This window comes from Taeniopygia guttata, chromosome 10 (assembly GCF_048771995.1).
Source record: "Taeniopygia guttata chromosome 10, bTaeGut7.mat, whole genome shotgun sequence".
Taxonomy (NCBI): domain Eukaryota; kingdom Metazoa; phylum Chordata; class Aves; order Passeriformes; family Estrildidae; genus Taeniopygia; species Taeniopygia guttata.
This window is the reverse complement of record NC_133035.1, coordinates 14,353,513-14,367,900: the sequence shown is the minus strand read 5'-3', so window position 1 is coordinate 14,367,900 and position 14,388 is coordinate 14,353,513. Positions and strand designations below refer to the sequence as shown.

Below are 14,388 nucleotides of genomic sequence, written 5' to 3'. Positions count from 1 at the left end.
CAGTCCAGAAATCCAGAGCTGCTGCAGCAGCTCCTGATCAAATAAGTGAAGGGTAAGAAACGCCCTGTCTGTGAGTCGGATCACCAAAATCTAGTGAGAAGTAAATTTAGTGAGATACAATTGCCTTGGTGAGTACTTTTGCAATGTGTTGTATCACTCTGAGCTCTGTAATACCAGAATTGCTTTTCTCGTGTTTGTTGAACTCAGAAGGTGGAGGATTTTTGTGTGGGTTTCAAAGGGGAGGAGAGTCAAAACTGGAAGTAGAAAAAGGGTCTGAGTGACTGGTGGTAGCTGCCTGCCAGCAGTTTCCACAGGGCTGACACATTCCCCTTGACTCAGTCCCAGCTTTCTCTCCATCCTTAAGCTAAGAGAAGCAGCTTCAGTCTTTAACTTGTTCTTAATTCCATAGCTCTCAGAGTTGTTTTTTGGGTTTTTTTTTTCTCCTTACTTTCTTTATGCTAGTTAAAAGGATAGACAAAAATTAATTTCACTTAGCTTGGAAATACCTTCATTTCAAACTTTTCTTTTACTGTGAAATTCTTTACATCTGGTGATGCTTTATTCATTTCTGCCACAGACTGTGTTTTCCCCTAAGAAACAACTCTTCGTAGAAAAAGCTGTATTTCATGAATTACAATCTTTGTACTGGTAGACCAGAAGGGTAAACAAGTTGCATAACAAATGGCCACTTGGCAATACCAGTTGTGGATTTGAAAATACTCTTAATTATGAAACAAAAAAACCCTTAAAATAGACTAAAACAGCATAGTTAAAAGACTTTTTGCAGTTCATCCTCTTCGGTGTATTTAATTGCTTGAGGCAGTGTAATTAAAAGGAAGTGATGCCAGTACTGGATGACATCAGTCACAGGAAAAAGTGATTGAATCTGTTTTGAAATTATTTAAGATATAATGTGTGGGGTCTTACACTTCTCTAGGTTTTTAGGGCATCTGCAGTGTGTAAAAGATTTGAAAAAAAAAATCTTTGCCCACTCTTCAATCTCTCTTTCACCTTTCCAGTGCAGGGTTTGAAAGGAAAAGCAGAGGTTCCTGTCCAGTGCTGGTGCTGTGCTGTGTATTTCATAAGGTTTCCTGTGTTGCAAGAGTGAATACAGTAACTGTGTACATTTCACAAATGCACTTCAAAGAGGGGCTCTGATTTTCAGAACCAGACCTCAGGGTTTCTGAAGCAGAAAAGAAGCACTTTTTGGATGGTCACAGGAGATCCCTTGGCTTCCTTTTCCACAAGCCACCAGATGGCAACATCTCTTGGATGCATCTTGGATGCAAATCTGAGATCCTTCATGAGGTTCACAACATTTGTTGTCTGGTTTTCCTGTCCTTAAATCTCTCTGTAAGACCTCTTTCAACCCAGCTCCACCATGGTGACTTGGAGGATGCAGTTATTCTTTAGTCAGCTCCCCAGCAAACCCAAACATGTGCTTCCAGCAGGGCTTTAAATAGCTGCCCAGGCTGGGGGCCCATTGTTTGATAGCTCCAATGTGAGTTATGAAAATGGGAGGTTTGGACAGGATTTCCACTTTTGGAGGAGTAGGAAATGAAATCATCTTTTTATAAAGCTCTGTTTAGGGGTGTTTTGTCTCCATGTAGGCCTTGTTAAACAAGAAGAAGTCAGAATAGTTGAGCTGCTGCCCTTTTAACTGCACCCCAGGTCACAGGCACAGGTAGCAATTAGATGGACAGGTCTAAGCTGTTCATTAACTTCTCTGCTAATGACTTGCAGCTGAGAAATCTCCCCCTGTTCTCATGCTCATTGATCTGCATCAGTTCCATGTAGAGGAAGCAGTACTATCATGCTGATACATCTCCTCTCTTCAGGGATAAGAACAGACAGACCAAAGCACCATGTCTTCATTTTTCATTCTCGTATTTTCCCCAGAGCAAGCTTCATTAAGTGTCTCCATTCATTCCCAGTAAGGAATTCTTCAGTTCAAGAGCTGTTGTCTCATTTAACGTAATTTTTAAAGCGTGGTTTGATGTGTAGATGAGGAATTCACTTCATAGCAGCAGAATTAGTCACTGTACCCATCCCTGCATAGATTGAAATAGTTTTTTATTTTCTGTATTTTTCCTACAATATGTTGGTATTTCTCAAAACAGCTCCAGGTCAAGAGCTGTTTCCAAGCTAGATTTAAAGTAACTGAGAAGCAAAAGGAGAAATGAGATAAAATGCAATGTTGCTGCAGTTAAGGGATGGATTATTTGACTTTTATCACAGACAGCATACAAATGACCACATTTGATACTGTGGGGAAAAAAAAGTAAGTGAAGTGTAGCCAGGCAATCTGAGATGTCAGCTAGAGAGAAACACTTAAGTTTGTGAGGAGAGTTAAAACTTGAACAAGGATACTGCTGGATGGTACAAGCAAGACAATAATTGAATATTTCATAATTTCTATTGCTATTTGGCCAAAGGGCTGATTTCTGGAGAAGACTGAAGGCAATCAGAAGGGTTGCTAGGCAGTATTGGGAACCTGATGGCGTTGTAAAGCATGGAGATTTCTCATCCCTTCTCTGAGGTGATCTTATCTGTGTGATTTATTCAGTTACATGTGTTTTCAGCCTGTGGAAATGCAAACCTTTGTAAATAGGCTCACTGCTCTTCCTGACTGTTGTGGTTTAACCCCAGCCAGCAATTAAGCCCCACACAGCTGCCTCTTGTGCCATGGGGAAGAGAATTGGAAGAGCAAAAGTGAGAAAACCTGAGAGTTGAGATAAAGTCAGGTTAATAGGTAAACTAAAAGCCACATGTGAACAAAGCAAAACAAGGAATTTGGTCAGTACTTTCCATGGGCATGCAGGTGGTCAGCCATCCTCAGGGCAGCAGGGCTTCATCACATGTATTGGAGATTTCCTCCCTCTTTCCCCACTCTGTACACTGACCATGACTCCATATGGTCTGGGATATCCCTTGGGTCACTTGGGGTCAGCTGTCCTCGTTGTGTCCCCTCCTAACTCCTTGTGCCCCAGTCCTGCTCACTGGTGGGGTGGGTGAGAAGAAAAGTCCTTGGGTCTGTGTAAGCAATGCTCAGCAAGAAGGAAAATATGCCTGGATGATCAAAATTGTTTTCAGCACAAATCAAAAACAGCCCCACGCAAGCTACAGCAAAGAAAATTAACTTTATTGTGGTAAGTACATTTCTCTCTGTGCTTGCCACACTCTGTTCCATCAAAACACCAAAACCAGCCCACTGACACACCCAGAGTTTTTTCCTTTTCCCCTTTCAATGTCACATTTTTCTGTTCCACATCTAGGCAGGTGTAGGAGGGGGCTACAGCAGTCCATAGTGGATGGACAGAGGTGATGGAACCACCCTGATGGCTGATAAGTGCATAACTTGGTGCTTGGCCCATGTTAGGAGAAAGCCCTGCTGTCTGCCAGAGGGAGCAGAAAGGTGAGGCACAGGAGCAACACTGGCTGTTCTGGCACTGCCTGGAGCTCTGTGTGATTGTGAGCAAGTTACTTAACCTCTTGAAAACAGATTTGGTTTTGCAGTGATAACCATGTACCTCCTGAGAGTGCCAGAAAGCTCAGCTTCCTTTTGGGGAGCTCTGGGACAAGGGCTGTAGAGCTCATATTTTAGTCCAGGCCATTGGATCTTTGGTGTGGTGAGAAGTGTTGCCCCACTGATGGTTCCTTCAGAAGGTTCCTGTACTGGGGACGTGTTTGCTCACATTATTCCAGCAGCCATTTCAAAGCAGGGGGCAGAGACCTCTTGAGCAATTTTTCTAGTGTTGTCTGCTCTTGTTACATACGGTCTCCCCTTTCATTTGAACTGCTTGCCAAAAGTCAGAACCTGTCCCATGTTCTTGCCCCCACGACTGACATCTTCTCAGATGTGAGCAAGCACAACATCAAAGCACTGCAAGCTGTTGCCCTTCTGAAGAGCATTCCCTAGGGTTTAGCATGATGCTTGTTTGATCCTGTTAGATAAAAATGGATTGTCATGTCCCTCACTTTCTCTTCTAGGCTGCATTCAGTATCTGGGGAAGTTTCAGTAGAATCCTTGCTGGCCACAGATCAGGACTTGGTCTTTTTATTACCTTCCCTTGCGTTGCACTTTGCAGCTGGTGTTTAACACAGGCTCCATCCAGGAGAACTCTGTGTAGATCTGTGATGTGCTGCTTTAAGGAGACCACACGTCCTGACAGAGGTTTCTGTAGTTGTTGTCTCGATGGAGGAGCCTTTGCTGTCCAAACAACAGCAGAGTTGTTTGGCATTGTGACAAGGAAGTGACTGTCCCAAATTGTTTGTCTGTAGCTGCTCGTGGGCCATTTTGGCTTGCTGCTTCAATCCTGAAAGTCTGCTGGCAGGGGAGCCGTATTCTAGGTTATTCTGCAGATGGGATTCTTATGGGAATAGGCAAAAATATTTTTTAAAATTTTAATAAAATGTTTAGCTGTCTTCATGCTATTAAGAAAGCTTTTACTGTGTTTGTTTTCAAACTCTGCATTCTAGCAACCATACATTGCTGTGAGTTAGAGGGAGCCCAGCTTGTAGGATTTGAGTCAGGTCCTGTAGGCTGGCACAGTCCTCTCACAGTGTGCACAGAGATCACTGCTTTTGTGGAGGCTGGAAACAAAATTAATCTCTTACCTGCTCTGTGTTTGATGTCCTTAGGAAGATCAGCAAAGCAAAAAGGTGTAGGAGGAGGAATGCACAGTTCTAAATGACCTTAAAAGCAAGTTCCCTCAAAGTTGTATCATCCTCCCCACTTCTCCCTTGAGCATTTGGGGCTTTTACTGTGAGGATGATTGGAATCTGTGAATGGATTCCATCTGGGCAGCTGAGTACTAATACATTAATGTATTAGAATGCACATGCAGCATTTTCAAGAACAGTAGTTCTTCCTACCCGTATTCTTCAAAATAACAGAACTAGTAAATCTACTCCTTCAGCTTTCTTATCATCCTGTTGCTAAGAGGTATCTGGTGCTGGAAGGAAAGAATTTTACTCACCTTTCAGCTTCAGAGCATCCTGGTTGTACTGAGCAGTTGCAGCAACATCCGTGTGTGTTTTCCTCCCCTTCTCCACTTGCCTTTGATACCTTTCCAGCTGCATTTGCTCTCCTTAGGAAGCCACAGCCTCATCTCTGACAATTTTGGTGTTACCCACAGTGTCCTAATAGCAGTTTTGACCTTTCAATTAACTTCAGAATTGCCTCTTTCAGTAGACAAAATCTGTACGGATGCCAAAAGCCTCAGAACAGATTTGTGAGGTTGGCTGAAAGACCATGAAGATTAGGGACATATTTTCCCTTTTGTCAGGGAAATCAACAGCAAAAGGCCCCAGCAGAAGAAGGAAACTTTCCCACTGACCAGAAATAGGGGTTTAAATTGAATTTTCAAGCCTTTAAAAATAAATTGTCATTTTGTATTTAATTAATCAGGGTTTCATGAATGTGGTAGTATGCTGAGGTCATGGGCAAAAAAGAAGCTTTTCCAGTAATTAGTACAGGGTCCATGCTGTTCTGGCAAAAACAGCCATGATGTCAGTCTGAGGCTGGAACAAGAAACTGTACCACTCAGTGAACTTGAAACACAAACCTTATTATTGAAGGGGCACGTCTGACAACTACAAGTTCTGGTTGTGTTGGACACATAGTATATTTTTCCCTTTTAAAATTCCCAAAAGGTGTTTGGTTTGGTTTGCTGTTTGGTTTTTTTTTTTCCTCCTCAAGTTTCTGAGTCAATGAAATTGCTGCCATGCCTCCTTTCTCCTGTTTCCTTTCCCTAAATAAATAATTAAATTACCAGACTTCCAACCCTCTTGTTTTGTAAATATGGAAGGTGGTCATTTCCATGTTTTTATTTAGCAGAAGCAACTTAGTTTTTAGTTTTGTTGTGTGATCCCAAATGCAAGGGGCAGGTGCAGCAGTGAGCACACCCAGGGCATGCCCAGGCAGGTCGTGCACTCATAGCCATGTAGACCTTTGTTTTAGATGAAATTTCAATGTTTCAGTGCAAGCCAGTGATGACAGCATTTGGAGTGTGTAGTTTTACAGCACTAGAAACCAGATTCTAGTTTCTGATGAGCTGCTGGAGTCCTGCGGAGCTGCAAAAGAAAAGTTTGTCCATATAACCTGGCTTTAGGTATGTTAGCAAAATCTTTTACTTGAATTACTTAAAATTCTTGAGATTGCTTGTTGCTGTATATAAATAGCCTGGGTGGCTTATAGTTCTTGGCTTATACTGGGACTGAGAAGAGTTATCCACCTTTTCCTTTTAAAATCTATAAGAAATACTTACCTGTGATGATACATATAAATTCCAAAGACGTTATTTTAGAGTTGTGACCCTCAATAACTTGGTCTTATTTGATTTAATGCAAAGAGTGTGTATGTCAAAGGAATTGCTCAGTTGTTTCCTCAGCCCATGCCGGGTTTTTTTGATTTTTTTTTTTTTTTTTACCATTTTTCTGAATTTTGTTTTGCAGGCCATGACTGCTGTGAGACAGTGAAGGTGGCACTTTGTGCCTCTAGAGAAGGTCACCCCGTTCTGGTTGTGGCAGAAGAGAGTTTCCAGTTTGTCCAGGACGAAGCCTATGATGCTGCCCAGTTTCTGGCCACCTGTGCTGGCAACCAGCAGGCGCTGAATTTCACACGGTTCCTGGACCGCTCCAGGCCACCTGCTGCAGACGTGGACTTTTTGGATGAGAAAGTGGCCTTGGCATTTCGACACCTGAAGCTGCCGACAGAATGGAACGTGCTGGGAGCAGACCAGTCCCTGACCGGTGAGGACTTGTGGGGCACAGGGACATTTGCAGGTTGGCAGAGAGGTAAAAGCCTGGGAGAAAGGGTTCCCTGCCTTGGGAACCTGCCATCCAAAGGGTGTGGTGGCTCTGTGCTCAGAGATGGGATGTGATGTCCTATCGTAAATGCAGGCAAACCCAATGGGAAGAAATGACGATGTCTGACTCAATTCAGAAGGCTGAATTACTTCTTTATTATAACTATGCTAAAGTACATCAATATACTATATAAAAGGAGGATACTAAAACTACAGACTATTTTCTCTGACTCTAACCCTAACACAACTCCTGACCCTCTCTGGGGAGTCCAGCCCCAGGTGGATTGGATTGGCCATCGGGCTCAAACAATCCTCACCAGAATCCAATCAAGCACTCACTCCAGATAAGCAATTCTCCAAACATGTTCCACATAGGAAAAACAAGGAACAGAAATAGAAATTGTTTTCTCTTTCATTTCTCTCTCTGCATCTCTGTGAAAATCCTGAGAGGGAGAGAAATGTGCTTGCCACAATGTCCACATCCCATATCTTGCCCGTCAGCTGCCTTAAAATATATAAGGTATAAAATATATAAAATATATAATCGTGACTCATGATTTCTCCTGCTCTTCTCTTATGAAATAGCACGAGCTGACAGTATTTTCACATATAGCCTGAAAACATTTTTTTGTGTGTGTAACAATGGCATGTGTATCAGCATAGTGCTATATGCTGGTAGAACCCTTTGTGTAGAATATCTGATGCTCCTAGGAATATCTTTGTGCAGGTGCAAAATGACTGTGATATGAAAAATACACGTGATTTTTTTTGGAGAACTTGAGGCTCTGGCCCTGAGGGTTTATATCACATCTCTGGTTGCACACAGGGTGGGTTAACAATGCAGTTCCTCAAAATAAGCCTGGACAATTTTGCAGATAAGGGAAGGGTGGGAAAACTTGACCCTTAACCACAGCAGTGAAGGCTACTGAGAGCTTATAAATAAATCTCAAGGCTGGCCCAAAGTCTCTGGTGGCTGCTGAAGCAGAAGTGCTGAGGTGTTCAGAGTGCTGTGATGTGTCTGTGTCCTTGGAGTTCTGCTTAGTTTGTCACAAGGGGGTGAAAGGAAAACACACGTGGGACCAGGAGACTAATTCCAGTATCTACAAATCCTTGCTGTAAATTTCCAGGGTATTTTGGCAAACAGTTTCACTTCAGGAATGTGACTGTGAGGCATCTGTTATCATTTATAAGATGCAATGGCACAAACACGTGAATGGGGCTGGGATGTGGCTTGCTGGGGCAGCAGGCTCAGTTCTGCTCACTGCTACAGAGTTTTCCACAGGAGATTTTCCTGCTTTATTCTTCTCCAACTTGCTGACTGCTTTTGTAAAGCTCAATACAAGGACAGGCAATTCCCTTGTTAGCAGACATTAAAATATTTGATCATACTTAATGGCTCCTTAATAGAAATTCAGCAGCTGTCATAGGTTTACAAGGAAATAACACTTCCTCTGAGTGGAAGTCACTGATGTTTCTTTCTGCATTTGAAAAGTGTTGTGATAATGCAGACATTTCTGGTTAAGTGATATAAATACGGTCACAGTGATCTTAACGAAAACTTTGAAACTCTGAATTGTTGCTGTTTTTGCATGAAGGCTGAGATCTGCCTTTTTTTTCTTTTTGACTTTGATTATTCTCTGGAAAATCAGCACATAGGGAAACCAGGCCATAAGATTTACATTGGTTTGCTCAGTTTGCTTGGGTGTCTGGAAGTTGTGGTTATGCAGCACTCTGTATGTTAATGGACTTGTGGAGCATCCACAGTGAGAAGAGGGAGCTCTGTAGTGCCAAATTCTGTAACTCTTGAGTGTTTTGGCATCTTGTGATGAGGTGTGCATAGATAGAAGTGAATATATATAGTGTCACTAAATGCAAATCTAATTCAAGAATATTAGTGCTGTAAAATATGTTCCTTTTTGTTAGAGGCAGAGTTATCTGGTAGTTTTTTTGCAGGGAGATATTTACACATAGGGAATTAGGGGGAATTTTTGTCTCTGTGACAGGAAGGATTTGCATGCATAAGCATTCTTTTGGTCACAAAACTATTTTGCTAGAGTGAGATGGAAGAGATGTCCCTGGTTTATGATGGAGCGCTAGATTAGAAAAACCTCTGTGCTAAAATATAGCACCCTTATTCTGGTGCTTGTGTGTTAATTTGTGTGTGGGAGAGAGAAAAGCACTGCAGAGATTGCACTGTAGGAGTGTTTGAACAATTAGGCACATTCTGGTCAATGCCTGCAGTGGGACACCCTGTCCTGCACTGCTTCACCACCTATGAACAGCTACTGCAATTCATGCTTCACATTTCCCTAAATGTCAGCACCAGATAACTTCAAATAACCTTCTCGAAGGAGAAAATACTATAGAAATGAGAACAAAAGAAAATGTCAGATCCCTTCTTGAAAGATGTTTAGCGCTGCCTCTGAGCTGGCACGTCTCTATGGGCTCTTGTGGGCTGGAAACAAAACGCTGCTGTTCAGCAAAACCTCTGAAGGCAGGAGGGAACTGAGAACCTCTGCCAGCCCCCCGAGAGGCACAGCCTGATGGGGAACTGCTGCTCAGAGCAGGCTGCTGTTGTCAAACACGCTGAAAGGTCCATTTCTCAAAGGCCTGAAGTAGGAGTCTTCACTTTTGCAGAAGTTAGGAAGGAATGGCTTTCTGCAGGCAGAAGCTGGGTGCAAGATCTACCACTGAGCACAAATCCAGGCTGAATTTTGAGCAGAGGGTGGCTCTGTGTGGAGGATTCTCCTTGTTTCTCCTGCACCCAGCCCTGGCCAGGCTTTGAGCAGAGGGCAGGGAGTTCACTGCTGTCACCCCAGAGGGCAGAGGGGCTGCTGGCAGTTCACCTCAGTCTCCTGAGGCTGTCGAACTCATCTGCTGCGTCCCTGAACAGACACAGCTGCAGAGCTGGGGATGGGGACCCCTAGGATCCCCGACATCAGGGGTGCTTGGGCTCCATTCTCATGCTGGGACTGGCAGAGGGTACTCAGCATTTGGTGGGATGAACTGGGAGGCAGAAGAGAGCCCAGGACAGTGTGGCTGGAGAAGAGCACAGTCCCTCAGACACAGCTGTGCTCTTCACCAGGCACACACTGTCCCTCCACAGCGAGCAGCTCCTGGGCCTTGCTCTTACTTATCTGTCATCTGTATGAGCTCCAATGGCATCCACAGTTTCAGGATATCCATAATTAATTCTTGTTACTGTGGTATTCCAAACACAGCATTTCTTTCAGGTGCCATATAATCATGTCTGTCTTAATAATTACAAGTACACTGTAACTTTCTAAAGAACATAGTTGTTACTGCTGTCAAAACTGGGGCTATTTACTGTTCTCAGTAGCATTTAAAGGCAACTGTTTAAATGGAACAGATTGTTACGCTTTATGTCTAGAAATCAAAATTTAATATGTATCCTGAGGATGTATGCAATGTTAATACAGGACTGTGATGTTCTATTTTAAATTACTAAAGAGAAAATAAGCTAACTAGAAAACCACAACTGAATATGTTAAGGTATGAGTAATGATTATGGCTTGTTTATGTTGCAGTGGGGTAAAAAAAAAAAGAAAAAAAATTAGGGAGCATCTGAGGCTCAGGTATGAAAAGCTTAGAGAGCTTGATTATATCACTAGTAAACAGATCCCTTTCAAAATAACTTAGAAGTAATATTCTGACAAAACCTTTGAGGAAACAGTCTTTCCATTTTGCTTATTAAAAGTGAGTGATGAAACCCAGAGCTGTGGTTGATTTTTGGTTGTGTGAGCTTTCTGAGGTGGTGCTTCAGGAGCTGGTTGATGTTGGCAGAGGGTTGCTGTGATCACCATGATATGGAGCAATTCTCCTGGGAGTGTAAGGACTGCTGTGAGATAGTGAGCCAGGTTTTCAGGCAGATAACCAGGAGACCATCAGATTAGATTAGATAGAACACTTAAGTGATTGCAGTTACTGATGTGTTGAATATGCACAGCTTCCCAGAAATGCTCTGGGATAAACATCGTCCTTCGATAAGAGCTGTTTGGGAAATTAAACTCCATGACCTCACCAGGTGGGGGTGGATGTAGAGGGAGACTCTCTGCCCTGGTTTAAAATAGTCTGAATGTGTTAGGATTGTGGGTTTAATAGCTTCATGTACAAAACCAGTAGGATTTCAATGTACAAGACAACATAAGTGTCACCAGATCATGAATTGGGGCTTTTTTTTTTTGCATGAAAGGAGAATATCTGACGGGAGAAAGTCACAAAAAAAAATAGTTTATTTTAAACCAGAAAATCCTAAAAAACTTTTAAAAACCTTTAGAATTATTATTAATACCTAGAATTCTTTTCCCATGGGAGAATGCTAAAGTTATGCTACTGATGATATATTTCAGACATGAAGCTTTAATCTGTTCATCTGCTGCACTCTTGTTATAGTTTCTCTTGGAACCCTTTCAATGTAATAGTTACAGGTGTTCTTTTGGTTGGGTTTCATATCCTTTCCAGTCTGCTGCTCAGCTTCTGTGCTCTCTGATAAAGGATGGTATGGTATAAATCAGCATGATCTGTTCAGTGCCAACAGCACAAAGTGCTCTGTTCAGCAGCAGTCCTTGATAAAATGGAAAAAGTCTTTTCCATACCTAAATTTAGTGCCCTCTGCAGTGGAAAATGGGAAGCAGAAAGCAATTCTTGTTCAGACAACTTCAGAAATGTGCTGCTCAAGACTGAAACGTACCATTTAGTCTGTAGCTGAGAAATTGTTGGCATGGGAGTGTTCCTGTTCCCTTTGATATTAGTGGGAATGGGGACATGGAGATCTTTTGGTGTGCTTTGAAAAATGTCTTGTTTATCAGATTAAGAAAGGAATTATCCACACATCTTTGTATTAACTGACATCATAACTCCAAACACAGTGTCTTTGCCTTGACCTTTCTGCAGGGCAGCTGTCTGCTGGATCCTTCCTCTAGGAGCTCTGTGTGAGGTGGCAGCTTGGTTCTGGGATTTTTTGCCCTTGTTTCTCAAGGGTTGATCTAAGCAGTGAGAACATTTCCAGCAGATAGCAAGCTTTTGGGGCCAGATGTGATGGTAGATTTCCAAATTGCTGAGTGTTAAGTGTTTGGGTGAAAACCAAGTAAAGGTCACGGGCACAAGAAGACAAAGCAATGCTACCCCATTCCATGGCTGGCTCGTGAGATGTCTCAGGGCATGGAGGATAAACTGAGCATTAGGTGTGTCATCCTGATTCTTAAGATTTTCTAAAGCCTTCTGAGTTTACATTCTTGTAGAGAACTTTCTTACACAACTTTCTGTAAACAACCTATTGCTTTACATTCCTTCATAAAGGTGAAGAAATTTGATGTACTGTAGTTTGTCCAGTGTCATTGGAGAGGTGGCACGTTCACCCTCCAATCTACTGTCACCTTTAGAAAAGTATAAATGTTAAAGTCAGATATAGAACTTCCTCTTTTTTACCTTTGCAACAGCAGCGGTTCGCGTTGTGCTTTCACGTATCATATAGTAACAAGGTGTAGGCTACCCTTATCTGGAAAGTTGTTTTAAAAAAGGAACGGTAGTTTTTGAGGGTTTTTTTGTTATTTAATCAGGTTTAAAATGAAAGTTTTTACTTAGTGTTCTTGGGCATGTCATAGCCGAAGTTTTTTGGTTTTTTTTCCTTCAATGCTTATTTGTTTTGTCCTAATAGCACCTTAAAACTTAATCCTTTACTATTAGCAAAGTACATATGACAGTCTTCTATGGAAATTTGGTCCTCAGTTGTGCAGATAAACTGTCTGTTCATGTATCACAGCAGAAAACAATTACACAAAAATATTATATTCAAAGTCTTGTATTTTGCCAGCTGGACTAGAGTAGCCTGCCATTATGGGGCAATAATCATATGTTTCAACTCTTGCCTATTACTAGGAAACGAGAAAGGAACAAAACAATCTTGGCCTTTTCAGTATTGTGTGTATTTCCACAATTTCCTAATTACCAGAGGCATCTTGTTGGCATTCAAACGACAGCCATTTTAAGACAAGAAGCTCTTGCTTAGTGTGTAGTAGGAGAGGGGGGATCTGGTTTTTGCATGGTAAAGCTTTTGATATTCTTTCATGTGTGGGACATTTTGCACCATGACAAGATCATAAAATCATTGACTGGATTTCAAACATTTTGTGTGACAAGCTTCATCCCTGCAAAGGTAGGAAGTCTGAAAGGATCCCTTCACACAAAATGTTTGAAATCCAGTCAATGATTTTATGATTTTAAGACAAGAAGCAAGAGCTTCTTGTCTTAAAATGGCTGTCGTTTGAATGCCAACAAGAAGCCTCTGGTAGTTAGGAAATTGTGGAAATACAATTGTCCTGTTCCACTCTCTATCCAGAAAAATGTCCATACTTGAGAGCAGACCAGCTCTTGTGTAGTTTTGAGCAACACCAGCCATCAACAGATGTATTTTCAATATATATTAGTAGTTAATCCAGCCCACAGATGGCACATGCCATTTTAACTGTCACCATGCAAGCTTTGCACACTCCAGAACCTTCCAAAGCCTTTGCCTGGGGTCCCTGCAGTTGTTGGCTGTACAGTACTTTGTCTCTTTGCTGCCATCATCTGTGCCCATCTGTTAGGGTGGCCTCGTGCCAGGTTCTGTGTCAGGCAGAGCCTTCCAAGAGTGGGTAGTGATCCCGTGTGTCTGACATGCTCTGGTGGCAAGATGCCACCTCTCCTTGTGCAGATCCTGTGTGCACACTGTCACCGCCCAAAGGCATCAGGGCAGCGCCACGTTCACCTCAGCTGCATTTACGGGCACCTCCAGCCACGCTCTGGAACTACCCTGTCCACTGATTCAGTGATAAAGGAGATTGTTTCTACAGAGCAGGAAAGGTGTTCTCAGAAGGTGCAGTCATATCAGCACATTGGGACAACTGGGGAGGCATTGTGACAACTGAGAGGGGCCATTTCATCTTCGGACTTATGAGACAGAGAGAAGCACCCATTTGGCTCAGGGACAAGAAGAATATCTGCCTGCATCTTGCAGAACTTGCAGTTGGTAGTGTGTTTTTAGTGGTGAACCGTGAGCTGGTGAGCAGAAGATGCTTCTCCCAATTGGTAATGCTCTCAGCTGCAGGAGGAGGAAGCATTTGGTCCAGGGATCAGTGCTTATGCTTTACAGGTCTGCACTGCTCACTTCTGGGGCAGGACTGTCCATTCTAGCTGGGAAAATTATTTTCCCTTTCAACAAAGCAGCCACAACAGGAGATCCATGCAAGAACAGATCGTGGTCAGACCAGTCCAACACATTTTTTGTTTGGATGGCAGTTGTTTGCTCTGATAGAAGTGCTTTTGTGCCTCCTGCATCTCTGTAGGAAGAATTACACCACATTCATTATGTTGGCTCTGCCAGTCAGTGTACAGGTAGTGTGGGAGCTTTGTGCATGTACAAGTTCTTTGAGTAAAACACTGGGCATTTGCTTTCACTCTGGAAAAGTCCTACCTGTATCCATGCTTTGCAGCCTCATCAGTACCCCTTCTTCTGTGTCTGTCTATATGCTATGTTATTTTTATTTTTTCTTTAAATCCAGGGCTGCAACCATTGATTAAC

At 42.5% G+C, this 14,388-nt stretch overlaps 1 protein-coding gene across 10 annotated transcripts in view; it reads left to right on the top strand.

Annotated features, from left to right (window-relative positions):
* The window catches only part of AKAP13 (A-kinase anchoring protein 13), a 202,630-nt gene that overhangs the window by 78,223 nt on the left and 110,019 nt on the right, over positions 1–14,388 (top strand). For all 10 annotated transcript variants that reach the window (XM_072934105.1, XM_072934101.1, XM_072934108.1 and 7 more), the window contains exon 6: positions 6,457–6,753. In XM_072934105.1, the coding sequence (XP_072790206.1) occupies positions 6,457–6,753 (297 nt within the window). The remainder of the gene's footprint in view (positions 1–6,456; positions 6,754–14,388) is intronic.